This window comes from Carcharhinus amblyrhynchos, chromosome 2 (assembly GCF_965287045.1).
Source record: "Carcharhinus amblyrhynchos chromosome 2, sCarAmb.v2.hapA, whole genome shotgun sequence".
NCBI classification, from domain to species: Eukaryota; Metazoa; Chordata; class Chondrichthyes; order Carcharhiniformes; family Carcharhinidae; genus Carcharhinus; species Carcharhinus amblyrhynchos.
Window position 1 is genome coordinate 31,720,883 of NC_137325.1, and position 16,781 is coordinate 31,737,663.

The 16,781-nt window shown below is 43.8% G+C and overlaps 2 protein-coding genes across 3 annotated transcripts in view; both read left to right on the forward strand.

The window, feature by feature from the left end:
• The window catches only part of LOC145360489 (putative thiopurine S-methyltransferase), a 67,448-nt gene extending 60,949 nt beyond the window's left edge, over nt 1-6,499 (forward strand). For both annotated transcript variants that reach the window (XM_080215734.1, XM_080215742.1), the window contains exons 8-9: nt 619-663; nt 5,787-6,499. In XM_080215734.1, the coding sequence (XP_080071860.1) occupies nt 619-663; nt 5,787-5,911 (170 nt within the window). In that variant the 3' untranslated portion in view covers nt 5,912-6,499. The remainder of the gene's footprint in view (nt 1-618; nt 664-5,786) is intronic.
• Nucleotides 6,500-12,129: 5,630 nt separating this feature from the next.
• On the forward strand, nt 12,130-16,336 carry LOC145353368 (E3 ubiquitin-protein ligase NHLRC1-like). The gene has a single exon (XM_080204061.1). The coding sequence runs from the start codon at nt 12,512-12,514 to the stop codon at nt 13,778-13,780; it is 1,269 nt and encodes a 422-aa protein (XP_080060187.1). The 5' UTR covers nt 12,130-12,511; the 3' UTR covers nt 13,781-16,336.
• Nucleotides 16,337-16,781: the final 445 nt, after the last annotated feature.

A 16,781-nucleotide genomic window follows, 5' to 3' on the forward strand; every position in this document is an offset into this window, starting at 1 on the left:
TTCTGAGAGGAGAGGGCCATTCTATGAGAATGGGCCAATAGTCTCTAGAATTTAGAAGAATCAAACGTGATCTCATTGAAATGGTTGCTGCTGAAAGGCTGCATTGAAGGGTCCATAACCACGGTTATAATGTTAGGATAAGGGTGAAGCAATTTAGACTGAGATGAGGAGAAATGTCTTTACTTTGAGGGTTGTGATTCTATAGGAATTCTCTATCCCAGTGAATTGTGGATGTTCACTCATAGAGTATGTTCAGTATTAAGATTGATAGAATTTGGACAGTAAGGACTCAGCAGTCAGGGAATAGGACTGGAAGGTGCACCTGATGTTGAAGTTCAGCTCTTGCTCCTGTTTCTTACAGTTCCTGAGGTATTTATGATCTAAGAAAATGGGCACTCAGTTTACAGCAAGAAAACACACTTCATAAACAACTTGGTTCATACCCTTTATTTTATTCCATAGGCTATCTGTCTGACTCAGAGACATTATAACCTCCTTTGTTTTTGATTCTCCTCCACAGTCTGACTTGAAACATTCATTAATGTTTTCTTTGATAATCTGTATTTGTTTTAAAATTGCTTAAACATTTTGAACTGGTGACGTGTTTTGCATTCATAGGTATGCCACCCAAGATCTCAGAAGCTGAAACTCGCAGTTTGTATGGTGAGTCTATTTTTATTGCGTCTTTCAAAGCAAGTTTATAAATTTTAACGTGTTCAGCTTCAGAAATATACAAAATTCTCATCTAAAACTGCACTGTCTCACAATGTCACTTCAACAATGCAAAGAATCTTACTGTTGTTTGTCATTATGCACCGTTTTTCTGGCGAGGTTGTGTCAGGGTACGACAGTTTTGTTTTCAGGATAGATAGCCTCCATTTAACATTACAATTTTTTGATGTCCTCTCTGATCAATGCTCTAACTGCAGCCAATGGAGGAGACAATCTCTCCCCGTGCCACTCAACAGTTGATTCAGGTAGACTTGCTGTTTAAACGTATTGATTCTGCCGCTGCTGATAATCCAGCTGCCGTTGGAATGTTCCAAAAGCACCACAAGGAGTATGCTGTGTTCCCCCAATCTGCAGCACGTTAAAAAGCAGGACTTAATACTGAGTCAGACTCAGTACTGGAAGTCAGCTGAGTTGGCTGACAGACAGCTAAAATCATATACAGCCTGAGTATACAGCCGGTCTTTCTCACAATCGTGCAAATGAAAAGATGACGATTTCAGCAATAGAATGATTGCTGGAATACTCTCAGACGTAATTTGTCTATATGTAATAGCAGCAAATATGAGTAGAGGTTAGTAGTGTGCACAATATGTACAAAATATTCTCTTCTGCAGCTTAGAATACCAAGGCATGCAACAGGGTATGGGGCTGATCTTAACCCCCTTCAACTGTGTTTCTGATGAATCCACCCCACTAGATCTTGCCTCAATGTTTTTACTTGCTTGCTTTCAGGCGCAAGAAGGTTGTGTGCCCGAGATTAGTGGGGCCTAATTTAAATGGCAATTTGAACCCTGTTTACATCATTTGGATGGGCATGGCATGCAACCAAGTGCAGCCTGCATGGTCCCAGGTATTAATTGGATGTTAAATTAAGTGGTCCATTGTATTCAGATGATGGGTATTAACTGGGGATTCACTGATTCTCCTCCACATAGCAAACTGAAACTGTAATTGTTGGGTTTGGAAGTGCATGTTTGTAATGTATGACCCTGTAAATGCAAGTTTCTGAATGTGTGAAGAATAGGCTCCAGTTCTATGCTTCACTGCCCAGCTACCTGAAATAGAACACCAGGCCCACCAGCAAAACCAGCCACCACAAAGATCAAGTCGCAGATTAGTCTGCGCCTTAATTTTTACTTTTTTTTCACGTCCCAGGAAGAGCAGAAAGCAAGCTTCCTGTTGCTTATTATTTGCACCAGTTTTTGAGTTGGAATCTAAAAATAAGGGCATGTAAATGAGTCCTATTTGAAACCTCTCTGGCCTCATGGTCTAGGGAACCAGATGGTTTGCCACTGCTTTGCTACTTGCCCAAGTCAAACCTCCCCCCCCCCCCCCCCCGCCCCATATGTCTCTTGGCCCAAATACTTCTGTTTTATTCAACTCCTGATATGGGGCTATGTGATCCATGGAGAAGTGGCAATTGGATCTGGATTTGAAAATCCAAGTGTCTGACATCCTGCCATCAGTTCTTTGCAACTGTACATGCAGTTAGGGAAATCCTAAGATCAGGGAGGATGACTGCTGGAGCATTACCTGACAACTTTATAAAAAAAAACAAGCACCATCCCAGTACTCTGTGCTGGGAATCAGTCTGGCAGCTACTTTGGATAAACTCCTAATGGGACAGACACTTGAACACAAGTCTGCAATCTCTGGTTCTGTCAATGTACACCTAGGCTGTCTGCAGTCAGGTCAATAGGATCTGCACGTTGGAGTTGGAATCCATTTCTGGATCTTATGTTTTTCTTGACACTATTTTACTGGAACCGTTGATCTGTCCATTGCCCCCTTCCTCAGCTCTGTTCTAGGACTAAGTACAGTATCACCACATGGTGATGTAAGAAAAGACATGACCCACACCCAAGGTTCAGTGTTGTATTGGTCAGAGCCATATGTAGAAGCAAGCAAAGAACAAAAACAGCCTGGGGAAACAGGCCGTTCGGCCCAACGAGCCCACGCCGCCATTTTAACATTACCAGGCCCCCCCTCCACCCATGACCCTTATCTGTTGATTAATGGCAATCCACATTGAGGGAAACTAATTTAGGGACAATTTATTACATCCAATCAGCCTAATAGCACATCTTTGGGGTGTGGGAGGAAACCGGAGTACCCGGAGAAAACCTACACAAGCACGGGGAGAATGCGCAAACTCCCACAGACACCGGCCCAAATCCATGTGTCTGCACAGCAAACTGTGATAGTCACTGAGCTGTTGTGTTGCCCAGCATCTGGTCCAGTTTAAGCACACACTAACGACATGAAGCACTAGGCCACTCTCGAACAATCAAGAGCAGCCCAAGTACGACCCATCGCGTGTATGCCCCTTGTTGGACAACAAGGCGGACTGACTTAAAACCTGTGAATTAAAAGAGAAAAAAGCATGGAGACAAATCCTAGCTTGGACCTTTACTGTATCAAAATGTATAGCTTCTAGTAGTTCATAAATACTTACTGTTGAACTACCTAAAATACCTTAAACATACTAAACCGCGCCCAACACCTATAAAAGAAATGAGGCTATTGATGCCACAGTTCCAGAAGCAACTAAGGTGTTTGAATTCTTGCTTTACTCTCCCTCAGCATGTTTTTTTGTGTAACTGTCCTAACATTCACAATACATTTAATATTGATTCCAAGGTTGGAGGCTCTTGTTCTGCATTTCTTTATTTGAGAGCTTGAAGAGTTGTGTGAAATAGATTTTTATCATTTGGTGACTATAAAACCTGATGTTCTGTTGCTGAAGGTTTGCATTAAAGGCAGAAGTTACTTGTGACAATGAGAAACACATGATGGATGAACCTGAGGAGCAGTTTAATCTGCTTCTTTGTTCAGTTGTGGCAATCATAAAGCAGAAACGTTCATGCATCAGTTCTGTACCCGTACATTCCAATTTAGTGAATTAATCAGAGCCTGCAACTACAGTCAGTGTAAGATCTTTATCTGAACGCCAGTATGGGGCAGTGTGGTGGCACAGTGGTTAGCACTGCTGACTCACTTCAGTTTACTGTCTGTGTGGAGTCTGCATGGGTTTTCTCTGGGTGCTTCAGTTTCCCCCCACAGGCCAAAGATGTGCAGGTTAGTTGATTGGCCATGCTAAATTGACCCTAGTATTGAGGGACTAGCAGGGTAAGTATGAGGGGTTATGGAAAAAGGGTCTGGGTGGGATTGTTCAGTGCACTCAATAGGGCGAATGGCCTCCCTCTACACAGTACAGCATCTATGATTCTTTTGATTTATACAGTGCCTGCAGTTCTTGGGAGTGCCACTTAGTGGCAGCACCATTCTAGATCTGATCACTGATGTTAAACACCAGCTTTGGTTCATGTAAGTCATTTTTTTGCCATCAGACTTTTGAAAGGGTCTACCATATATTAAACTGATCTTCCTCTACAGCCTAGCAATGAGAATGACACTATACTTTTTCCTTTCCTCCTCTCCTATGTACTCTATAAACAGTATGCATTGTCTGCATAGCATGCAAGAAACAAATACTTTTCACTGCATACTAATACATGTGGCAATAATAAATCAAATCAAAAAATCAAGATTCCTTGAAATCTTCTTGTGGATCTCCAGTTGAGAACATCGGCTCCAGGACAATGGACTAACTAGGACTTTAGTAGGACCTGAAGAAATCATCTGGTACTTAGAATTTAGATTCTTCCAACTCAGTTTTCCATGTCACTCTGTATAACAGTGTCCTAACAGCTAGGGGCTGTTTGGGTTGCGGGGAGGAGGATGGTTGCTGGTCCTATCCACGTAGGCAGCAAGCAGCTTTTAAGCAGATAAGCTTCACTGTTTTAACTGGCTATGTTTCAGCAGTGCTGCAGCATGTACTCGGAGGTCTCAATCCCTAATTGTAACTAACCTGCACCTCTACGGTCTAGACTTGATTAAATGGGTGTGTCACTGTGGGGAGAGAGTGCGCATTTCATAATCAGGCAAGCAGAAACTGTATTTTTAATTAGCTTGGTTTAAAGACTCAGAACAGTAATGGGTCATTAAAGTGACCCAGGCATCCAGCTGACCAAAAGAAACATAACCAGCAATCATCAACAACACTTTTGGAAGAGGCTGAAGTTAAACATAAGCATTCTCTCCCTATCTCACTTCATGCTTCTGACTCTTTGACCCTGTTGTGGTGCCTCATGCTTTTTTCTCTCCATTTCTTTTCCTTCCTCAATCCCCCTGCACCCACTGTTTGCTCTTCTCAGATTCATACAGTGTAAATCATGTCCTTCATGCTGTACTGGCTCTTTGAAAGACGTATCCAATTAGTCCCGCTCCCTTGGTCTTGTGCCATAGCCCTGCAAATTGTTGACTCTCTCACAAGGTTTCAGTACCAGTCACCTTCCAATAACTCACATCAGTATTCCTACATCAACTCAATAATGAGTGTCAGCAAACTATTCAACAATGGAAAGCATTTGAAGACAAGTCCAATCCTGTTCTCACCTATTCTAACATGCACAGGCTCCCAGCAGCTGTAAGGATCAGGACTAGCAACCATGGCCAACTCGATTCTTCTCAAATCCAAAGGTACTGTGACCAATCTTTGAGATCAGCTAACTCAGCACACAGCTGGGGTTTCAGAGAGGTGAGAGGCAAGGTGGTGGCAAATCAAACCTAAAGATATGTTCTCTGTGACTTAGACACTATAATTTTACCTTAGAGACACTAGGGGAATCTCAGCCCCCACATCTGTCTGCACACCTGCTATGCAGTTGACGCTGTGAAATCCCCCCATCTGAGGTATTTCCAAGTCCCTCCTCCAGCAAAGCAACGTGCCTTTCTGCTTCTCCCCTGATAAATCCACGTCACGCTTCTGCTGACCGTCTGCTACTCAAGTGAAAATGTAAAACAATATGAGAATATCTCAAATGTAATTTTATAAAGGAAGCTGTTATGACATTTGTAAACATTTAGTGTGTGGCTTCAGTTACAATTTTGTTCACATAACGGTTGCAATGGGAATCTTTGTAAAGAGCTAATATCTGTTAAGAACACCTATCAGTTTCAATGTTTACAAACACCGGTATCCTCTTTTCCAGGTCATGCCTGCAACGTTCAGTTGGTGGACTCAACTGACAAACTGAGTGGTAAACAAGAGTCGTGGGGTCTGGAATCCTTCATCGAGGAAGTTCATCTCATTACACTGAAATCAGATTCTTCCTGAGTATTCATATAACACAGACTCTATTCATTTTATTAAATCATTTCTTTTTTCTAATTAGCCAATGTTCATGATGGCAAGCTTGCAAATGTACTTGACTATAATTTCCATATCATGGGGCTGAGACCATTTTCTAGCATCACGAGAAAAGACTTCTGTATGACCGGTCTGTCTGGTCAGATGATAACATATATGTCTGGGTTTCTTGTCATAATGTTTCATTTCTTATCGTGAAGTGATGAAATAACTACTGCCATATTCAGTAGTGCATCACTCTACATTTCCTAGCGTCACAATAATTTATACTTACACAGACTGCGTGTGGGCAAAATGTTGAGGAAAGCACAGGGGTACCTAACTGTTCAGTGTGTTAATGACCATCATTTGTAACAGCCTCAAAAAGGCAGCCTTTTAATATGTACCCACCAAGTCCAAATTTTCATTTTTTAATATCTAAATTGTAAATGTATAGAATTGCAACACAGAAATGATATAAATCTGTTACACTTAGCTTGTGCAAATCTCTGTAAACTGAAAGTAGAAACTAATCATGCTTTTACAATTATGAATTTTGATATGCAATAAATCTGCTGTAAGAAATGTGTATGATTTCATTATGTTTTCAGAAATTAGTTTTAGTAAGTGTGATAGAGTGACATGTGTGTCATAGGCTAGTGAGAGCTCTGAATCAACAAGAGGGAGATGGGTTTTAGAAGCAGAATGAAAATTCACAATGGTATATGGCAAAGAACAACAGTGTGAGTTTCTAGAGAATGCACAACACAGACATGTTCCTTGGCAGGATTCTATATGGACAACACTTTCCGGATGCTAATCTTGGAGTTAGAAGTTTTCTCGTGCTTTACCTATTGAATGCAAAACATCGTCATAGCATGCCAATGTTGACTCATCAGAGCCAGACACTCTCCCGATTCCCATGGCAGAGTTAACAGTGGGAAGTTTTTGGCTTTGATAAATTTGGCAAGGAACTGTGTTTGGTGCCAACCATTTGGCTTGGATCTCTGGTGCTGAAGTAGGCTGTGTTCAGTGGTTGAAATGGAATTTGTAAACCTTAACACATCCCTCAATTTTAAAAATTAATATAAATATCTTGTCAGGTTCACATGAAATGATAGAGCAACTTATTCCCAGGAAATCTAACATATTCCAATACAGTTTTCTTTTCCAAAAATACTTGTTTTCAAATGGTAAAATGTCCAAATTAAAATATAAAACAGATTGTGTCACATAAAATTTTAACTCCTTTATCCCTTCCTTTCAGAAGAGTCATTATTTTGCACAACTCAGTGAACTTAAATATCCAACTGAAATTTAATGACGGCCTTTGTGATGAGTTTTGTGGAGAGGTCTTAGTCCCTGCCTCCACTCCAGTTAAGTCAATGGCAAGAAGGCCCTGGGTGGCTCACCTCCCACCAATTAATTCCCACTGAAGGGCCTCATCCCTCTGCAGTTATTAACCCTGCTGTGGACAGAAGCTTGCCATGATGGGATCATGACAAGCAAACCCTGGGATGTGCGATTCACTTGTAACAAAGGAACTTTGTGCCTGAGTGGCCCTCTGAGACCCACCCCCAATATCTTTGTTATTAACCGCACTATCACACTTGTGACCTGGGATCCAGCAACAAAATGTTGTGCTGGCAGCAGCCAGCAGCAGCACCTATTCCCAGTAGTGCTGCCATTCAATAGAACTCCTGGCCTCTGGTACTTGGCAGATGGGCCTATCACCCTCGGGGTCCTTGATCCTGAGAAAGGCCTGCTGCCATCCAGTCAAGTGGCTGAATGGTTGGTCCTTCCCTAATGAGGTGATAAGAGGCATTCACTGGTTCATTCCTCAGGACAATGTCTTGACAGAATCAAGTGCCTGGTTTGAATTTTCAAACAATGCTTGGCAACTGAATGTCAGTCACCAATAACTGGTACATTTTCCATTGCAGTGTCTTTTATACTTGTGATACATATGTAAATAGGTCTGACTTTTTTAATTCTTTCATTGATGTGGGCATCGCTGGCTGGACCACCATTTACTGCTTATCCCTGAACGCAATTAAGAGTCAACCACATTGTTGTGGATTTGGGGGTCACATGTGGGCCAGACCAGGTGGAACAATAGATTTCCTTCCCTAAAGCACATTAGTGAATCAGATGCGTTTTTATGATAATCAACAATGGTTTCATGGTCATCATTAGATTATTTTTTATTTTTTAATTCCAGATGTTTATTGAATTCAAATTTCACATCTGCCATGTGGAATTCGAACCCAAGTCCCCAGAGCATTACCCTAGATCTCCAGATTACTCAGCCAATGAAAATACCACTATACCACTGCCTCCTGCCACTCATTATCCATTGTAATGCCTCAACCAGAGTCCATAATTAAACATTGATTAAAAACTCCCTAGTGGATCATTTGAATCATATCTGAATTGAAACATCTTGTGTTTACTCGCACCAAAGTAAAAGACCATGGAGTTTCTGACCTGGATGTCAAATACTTTATTAGACAATCTTGTAACCTTCCCTGTTCAATGATTTACGCATATATACAACCAGATCCCTCTGCAATCTTTATTTTATATTGCCTCTCTATTTTGTCTACAAATTTTGAAATTATGCATTGTACACCATGGAAAATAGACCAGAAGTAGGCCATTCAACCTTTCAAGCCTGCCCCTTCATTCTGTAAAATCATAGCTGATCTAGTTGTGGTCTCAATTCCATTTTCCTTCTGTCTCCCCCATAACCCTTGACTGTCTTGATATCAAAATCTAACTCAGTCTTGAATAAGTTGAATGACCCAGCCTTCACTGCTTTTTGGAGAAGTAAATTCCACACACTGAAGATCATTTGGGAGAAAAAATTCTCATCTCCCAACTTAAGTTGTAGATGGTGATTCTTAAACTGTATCCCCGAGTTCTAGTCTCTCCCACAAGTTGGAACATCCTCTCGGTGTCTATCCAATCAAATCCCCTCAGTATACGTTTCAATAAGATCACCTCTCAGTCTTCTAAATTACAATGGGCATAGGCCCAACCGTTCTTCACAAAATAAGCTAATCCCAGGAATTAGTTGAGTTTACCATCTCCATACTGCACCTAAAGCATTTATATCTTTTTCAAATAAGGAGCCCAAAAATTTCAGGTGTGGTCTCACCAAGCTCCTCTATGGCTGCAGTAAAACTTCCCCATTTTTATATTACATTCACCTGGCAATAAATGCCAACATTTCATTTACCTTCCTAATCATATGCTCTACCTGCATACCAACATTTTGTGATCATATACCAGGACACCAAGTTCTCGACCATTAACATATATATAAAGAAGAGCAAGGGTTCTATCACTGATCCCTCAGCATCTCCACTATAAACTTGCCTAGTTTGAAAAATATCTGTTAAATACTACTCTATGTTTTCTGTCACTCGGTCAGTTTCATAGTCTATGTTGGAGTGCTGCTTTGGGCTGTATTAGAGTGCTTAAGTGGAAGTTTAGTGATTGAGGGAGTTGTAAAGATTAATTTAAGTCAATTTCTATCTCGCAGTTAACTAAAAGTTGTTCTTTGTTTTGGGAGAAGTTAAATTTTATTCCAGCTTTAAATGAGCAACTATTTAATTACATAATTGACTGAAAACTGGTTTTCAGAATCTTGAATCAGGGAACATAAAAAAGCAGGCCATCTTCAGTGCAGCTATTGTCCACACAGGAGTGCTGTTTTGGGCTGCATTAGAGTGCTGAAATTGGAATTTAATGAAATGGGACGGAGGTGATTCTTTTTCTATCTTTCATCAGCCTCAGCTGGCTCTTACTTTGCTATCAGGGAAGAAGCTGCTTGGTGAGTAACTGGTAAGTTATTCTACTTAATTGTAATAAAGAGTTTTTAAAGTTGTGGTATAGCAGTTCAGCTCAGCCAAGAGGATTGCACATCTCATATTATGTAGGACATCATTAGCCCAGCATGTGTCCTAAATAAACACATTTTCAGGAAATGTCACAGGATTCAGAATGTGTGTAATGGTTGGAGTCACTGCTGTGCGGCAGAGAACTACATAGATGGAACATTTAGGGAGCTGGTCACACCGCAGGTTAAGAGCAAGCAGGTAGAGAGAGAATGGGTGAATACCAGGCAGTCTGAGATCCAAAGGCAGGTAGTGCAGGAGTTCCCTGAGTCTATCTTGCCAGCTAATCAGTTCTCTATTTTGGATACTGGTCAGGGCAATTGTTCATCAGTGAAGAGCAAACAGAGCCAAGTCTGTGAGACCATGGCTGGTTCAGCTGGATGGGAGAAAGAAAAGTGTGAGCTCAATAGTGATAGGGATTCCACAGTCAGGGAATCTGATAGGCATTTCTACAGCAGTAAAAGTGACTCCAGAATGGTATGTTGCCAACTTGGCACTAGGGTCAAGGATGTCACAGAAAAGGTGGACATCCTTCTGGGGCAGTATGAACAGAAAGAAATCCCACAACACCAACTTAAAGTTCAAACAGGTTTATCTGTAGCAAAAGCCACTAGCTTTCAGGACAGGCTGTCTCTTTGTCAGATGGCCGGGAGTTCCCAGCTACAAATAAACCTGTTTGGACTTTAAGCTGGTGTTGTGGGATTTCTTTCTCTTTTACCTCAGTCCAACGCCAGCATCTCCACATCATGGCAGCATGAACAACCAGAGATCATATCCAAATTAGTACCAGTGACATAGGGTAGGAAGAGGGATGAGGTCCTAAAGTAGATTTTAGGAATGAAATTAAAAAGCAGGACCTCAAGAGTTGTGATTTCAGGATTACTCCCAGTGCTCTGCGCTAGTGAGCAGAGGAATAGGAGGGCTGAGCGATTAAACATGTAGCTGGAGAATTGGTCTAAGGAGGGAGGGCATCAGATTTCTGATGCATTGGGACTGGTTTGGGGACTGGTGAGACCTGTACAAACTAGAGAGCATTGTTTCTCTTTATCTTAATTTATATCTCTTTTGTCATTCAGAGAGGTTTGGATCCTTTCCTTTCAAGGAAATATATTTTAATTGTGTCTGCAACAAATTCAATCAAGGTATTCAAAGCAGACTTAATTGTTATTTGTGCAGAATTATGGGAGAAGGCAGGATTGACTATTGGGATAGAGTAGGGGATGGGGCAGCACAGTGGTTAGCACTGTGGCCTTACAGCGCCAGGTTCCTGAGTTCAGTTCCTGGTTTGGTAGTCTGCACGTTCTCCCCTTGCTGTGTGGCTTTCTTGCAGGTGCTCCTATTTCCTCCCACAATCCAAAAGACAGACTGATAAGGTGCATTGCCATCCTAAATTCTCCCTTAGTGTGGCAACTAGGGGATTTTCACAGTAGCTTCATTGAAGTGTTAATGTAAGCCTACTTGTGACACTAATAACTAAACTTTAAACTTAATAGGATTCACTGGATTGCTCCATGGGAAGCCAATGGGCGGCACAGTGGTAGCACTGCTGCTTCATAGCCAGGGATCTGGGTTTGATTCCCAGTTTGAGTCACTGTCTGTGCAGAGTTTGCATGTTCCCCCTTTGTGTGAGTTTCCTCTGGCGGCTCCAGTTTCCTCCCATAGTCCAAAGGTTGATTGGCCATTCTTAATTGCCCCTTAGAAACCTAAGATAGGGGAATTAGTAGCATAAATGTGTGGAGTTCCAGGGTAAACCTGAGTAAAAGTTGGTGCAGACTTGATGGACCGAATAGCCTCCTTCTGCATGGTAAGGAATCTATGAAACCTTACTTTTGTACTGTATTTTCCCCTTCTTAATCAATCTCTTTATTGAATTCTAAATGGCTCTCAATCCTCAGACCTATTTTTTTCTTGACCAATTTGTATGTTTCTTCCTTGGATCAGATACTACCTCTAATTTCTTCTGTAAACCATGGATTGGCCCTCTAACCCATTTTGCTTTTCGTGCCAGACAGGAACAAACAGTTGCTGCAGTTCCCCCCCGCTGTGCATTCCTTGAATGTTTGCCTTTGCCTATCCACTGTCATCCCTTTTAAGTAACTTTCCCCAATCTATCAAGGCCAACTCATGAGTCATATCAGAGATCAAAGAGAACAAAGAATCCCTAAAGTACAGAAGGAATCTGCACTGACCACAATCCCACCCAGGCCCTAATCCCATGTATTTACCTTGCTAATCTCTCTGACACTAAGAGACAATTTAGTATTGCCAATCCACCTAAACTGCATCTCCTTGGGCTGTGGGAGGAAACCAGAACACCTGGAGGAAACCCATGCAGACACAAGGAGAACATGCAGACCACAACCCAAGCCCAGAATTGAACCCAGGTCCCTGGCGCTGTGAGGCAACAGCACTAACCACTACACCACCCACTTCTTCATAGCTTCAAAGCCAGCACTGACTTGATGGGCTAAAGGGCCTTCTTCTCTGCCCTAAATGGTGTCATGACATGTCAAGTAAGAGTGATTGACAGAGGGGGTGAACAGGGTGGTCTGCTGGCTGAGGGGTATTCTCCTTTGTGGGATGTTCCTCGCCCAGTGGAGGCTGTGGGGAATGAGGTGGGGACAGAGGGAGAGACTGAAGCTGCTGTGGGGGAATCCAGTGACGGGCAGCTGGGTGAGTGAGGGCCATGTGCAGCGCTGAGGCTGAGCGGCAGCCCCTCAGCCTGCTCCGGGACATCGAGCTCAATGTGCTCGAGTGTAAAGTCTGCTTCGAGCGCTTCGGCAGCAGCCCGGCCCGCCGCCCCTGCGCTCTGCCCTGCGGCCACGCCGTGTGCCGGCACTGCGCCTCGGCCTTGTGCCGCCGCTTCCGGGGACAGCAGGCCCAGGACGCGGCGGCCGGGCAACTCGAGTGTCCTTTCTGCCGGTGGAGCGGGCCCCTCTCGCAGGCCGCGGACTGCCTGCCGCTGCTGCAACTGGCTGAGCTGCTGTCCGGAGCGGGCGGCGGGCCCAGCGCGGCAGCGCCGCCGCCGGCGGGAGGAGGAGGAGGCGGCGGCGGGGACCGCAGGCCGGAGCTGAGCGCCATCTTCGGGGGCTGGGGCCGGCTGCAGAACCCGCGGGGGCTGGCCGTGTGCGGCCACTCCGGGGCCGTGGCTGTGGTTCAGGACGGCGAGCAGCCGCTGGGCCTCTTCGAGCGGGGAGGCCGCCCGCTGCCAGGCCCAGGCCGGGAGCTGCCCCCGCTCCGCTACCCGCTGGACGTGGCGCTGGCGGTCGGCGGGCAGCTGATGCTGGTGACGGACGCCGGCGACTCCTCGCTCAAGGTGTTCGGCTGGCGGGCGGCGGCGGCGGCGGCGGCGGCGGGCGGGCGGCCCGAGCTGCAGCTCAGCCACGGCGGCTTCGGCCTGCCCTGGGGCCTGGCCAGCGCCTCGGCGGACGGCGCGGTGCTGCTGCTGACCGACTGGGCCCGGGGCTCGCTGCTCAGGCTCACCCTGCGGCTGCCCGGCGGCGGGGCCTTGCTGCAGCGGGAGAGCCTGGCCGAGGGGCTGTGCCGCCCGCGGGAGGTGGCCGTCTGCCCGATGCACGGCTCCGTCCACGTGGTGGAGCATCTGACGCCGGGCCCCGGGCGGCGGCTCAGCACCTTCGACAGCCGGGGCCAGCTGCTGCGACGCATGGACAGCCTGGGCCTGGGCCTGGGCGTCGGCCCCACCCTTCCCGCGGGCCTCTCCGCCATCGCCGTGGACAGTCAGGGTAACGTCCTGGTGGCCGACGGGGACCGAGGCGCTGTGCTGTGTGTGGGCACCGTGGACAAGCCTGACCGCCGGACCATCATTGAGAGCGGCCTTGTCCGCCCTGTGGCCCTGGCCTGCACCGGGGACGGCAGCCTGATCGTGCTGGACGCTGGCGACCACACCTGGAAAGTGTACAGGAGCCCGCAGCAAGAGCCCAAGGTGCTGGGATGAAGTTCAATGAAGTTTATTTATTAGTATCACAAGTACGCTTACATTAATACTGCAATGAAGTTACAGTGAAAATCCCCTAGTCGCTCTGGTGCCTGTTCAGGTGCACTGGGGGAGAATTTAGCATGGTCAGTGCCTCTTAATTAGCACGTCCTTCAGGCTGTGGGAGGAAACTGAAGCACCCAGGAGGAAACCCATGCAGACATGGGGAGAATGTACAAATTCCGCAGTGACCCAAGAGGGAAATTGAATCCGGGTCCCTGGCAGAGTGAGACAGCAGTGCTCGTCACTGTGTCACCGTGCAGACGATGCTGGGATGAAGGTACTGGGATAAAGCTGCTGTGCTGAAGATGTCACTTGTTTCACCGTTGATGATATCAAAAACAAACACAAAATATAAAGGGCATGAAAGGCTTGAGCAACCTTGTGTTGACACCCACCCCTGGTAATCTATTAGCAGTGTCTGGGAGATCACTGCACTTTTAAGACTGTTTCTTTTTAAAGGAAATGGAATTACGATGTTTTGGAAACTTTTACAGAGAGGAAGCTGCTGTCAAAACACAATGATTCTGTGCACTTTATAAAACTGCTGCAATTCTAGGAATACATTTTTTTATGTGGAATAAAATTGGGAAAGCCCTTTAAAAGGGCAAAAAAAAACTTGTTCCCACTGTATCAATGCAAAGTCACTGGCGATGTCTTTCCTGATTACACATAAAATGTGCTTTACTTGCTTTGGTTTGAATTTCTTTTTTTCACTGCTTGAACACATTCCTGTATTTTTTCTCAGTGGCCAAAGAAGCTGACTTTGTTTTTAGATTGTTACTCTATCAAAGAAATTAAAACTGCCTTTTCACATCTGCAAGTGCTTCAAAGCAAATCAGATTACTTTTAAAGGACAGTTACTACTGGAGAAGCAAACACAGCAGCCACTTTGCACAGAGCAAAATATCAGAATGAATGACAAATCACATCCTTTTTATGTTATTTGAGAAAGAAATTTTAGGCAGGACGTCAGGAGAATATTTTGAATAATGCTGCAGGAACTTTTGCCATGTCAGGCAGATGGGGTATGATGATTCACTTCAAAAGACTGTGCATCCAACAGTGTGTTGCCCCCATTGAAGGGGACATCTATTTTACCCATGTGCTTGTTGACCTACCTTAGCTTCCATTTGAGCTGTGCCATGATTTTAAATTTTCATCTTTGTTTTCACCACACCTCCTCACCACACCCTATTTCTGTAATCTTTTCCACCTCACCACCCTCCAAAATATCTATGTTCCTCTAATTCTGGCATCTTGAGCATGCCCAGTTTTAATTGCTCCACTATTGGTCATTGTGCCTCCAGTTGCTTCCATTCTAAGCTCTGGAATACTTTATGACCTCTCTATCTTGTGTTCCTTCTTTAAAGCATTTCTTAAAACCTACATCTTTGACCAAATACTTGGTCATCTGACCTAATGCCGCATTATGTGGTTCATTGTTATACTTTGTTTTATAAAGCTTCTTCAGCTGTTTCATTATGTTAAAGGCACTATGTAACTATAAATTGGTGTTGTCCATAATGGTGACTCAAAGGTAGTTAGGAGGGCAAGCATTGGTTGATTCTTGCCCTTTGCCCAATTGTTCAGATCCCAATTTCTGTCTCAGTTTTTAAAATGTTTATAATAGATGTTTGGTCTTTTGGAATGGTTTTACAGCAAGCTGATGGGGCTGGGTGTGGGCAGGCTAGCTATCAATATCCTGTTTATAAAAAAGTAAAATAAAGTTAATTTATTAGTCACAAGTAAGGCTTACATTAACTGTGCAATGAAGTTATTGTGAAATTCCCCTTTGAATGAAGGAATAATGAAGCTCTTGCACCTTCAGAAAGTTGTCTCTACCACCTGCTCTACAGTGAAAAATACTCAGACAGAATGCAACCAGTGGATCTTTGAAATGTATTTCCAGAAATAATGGACACCAAAATTAACCTTACAGTGTCTGTGAATAGCAAAGCGAAAACAGTACAAAGAAAGTGGCAAACAAACAAAGGGAGACAGTGAATTAGAGAAACAGCGATAATCACATCAAAGAAGACAAAATTCTGTTTGGTCTGTACACCGCAGGGGATCAACTAATGTATTCTAGTGAACTGGAACATTTCCTAAAAGTTATATTAAAAAAAGACTTTTGGGGCAATAGGTTAGCCCGTATTACACTGTGTCATTGTTTAGACTTTATGGTTAGCAACAGTCCGCTAGTGCCCATTTTGTATGGAGAGCTTCTTAAAATCCAGTTACATCATAGACAGCAGAACTTTACAGTCTCGCGTCGTATCAAATGTGCTGAATGACCTACTCTTGCTCCTTTTTCTTATGTTCTTATGTAGGTAGTTATTTACAAACTAACCACTCCCAGATTATTTTCAACGAGCAATTTTCAAAACGTTTCACTAGGGATATGTCTACCAGTAAGTGGTGCAGATTTCTTACTTGATAAAATTGAGATAGCTCAGTAAAATAAACAGCTCCTTTCAGTTGCAGAGTTCTTGGAATAAAGCAAATAATTTTCAACTTTTGGAAGAGTATTTGATTTTATGCCAGAATTAAATGAAGCAAATAATGAGTAAGTGTTGCTGTTTACTTATTCTGTATTTAACTTAATTGAGATGATTCAGATAAACAAAAAGTACAATATGTGGTATGTAAAAATTGAAATTGGGGTAAGTTTATTGGGGGAAGCTCAGAGGATCCTTTGATGACCCAAGAGCATTATTTGTTCTTACAAAAGGTCATTTTCTCTGCAAGCAAAGGGAAATATGGCAGGAGTGTCACTTTACACGTTGCCCTTTGCGCTCTTGCTGGAGCCACTGGGAATTCCAAGCTGTAAATGACCCCCCATCATTCAATGTTAAATGTACCACTAAAACACGGGATTTTAAGAATACACATTAAGTGCCCTTACCCACTCTTATTTGGTACAGTGCTGTAATTGCAGCTACTTTGGAATCCAGGGGCT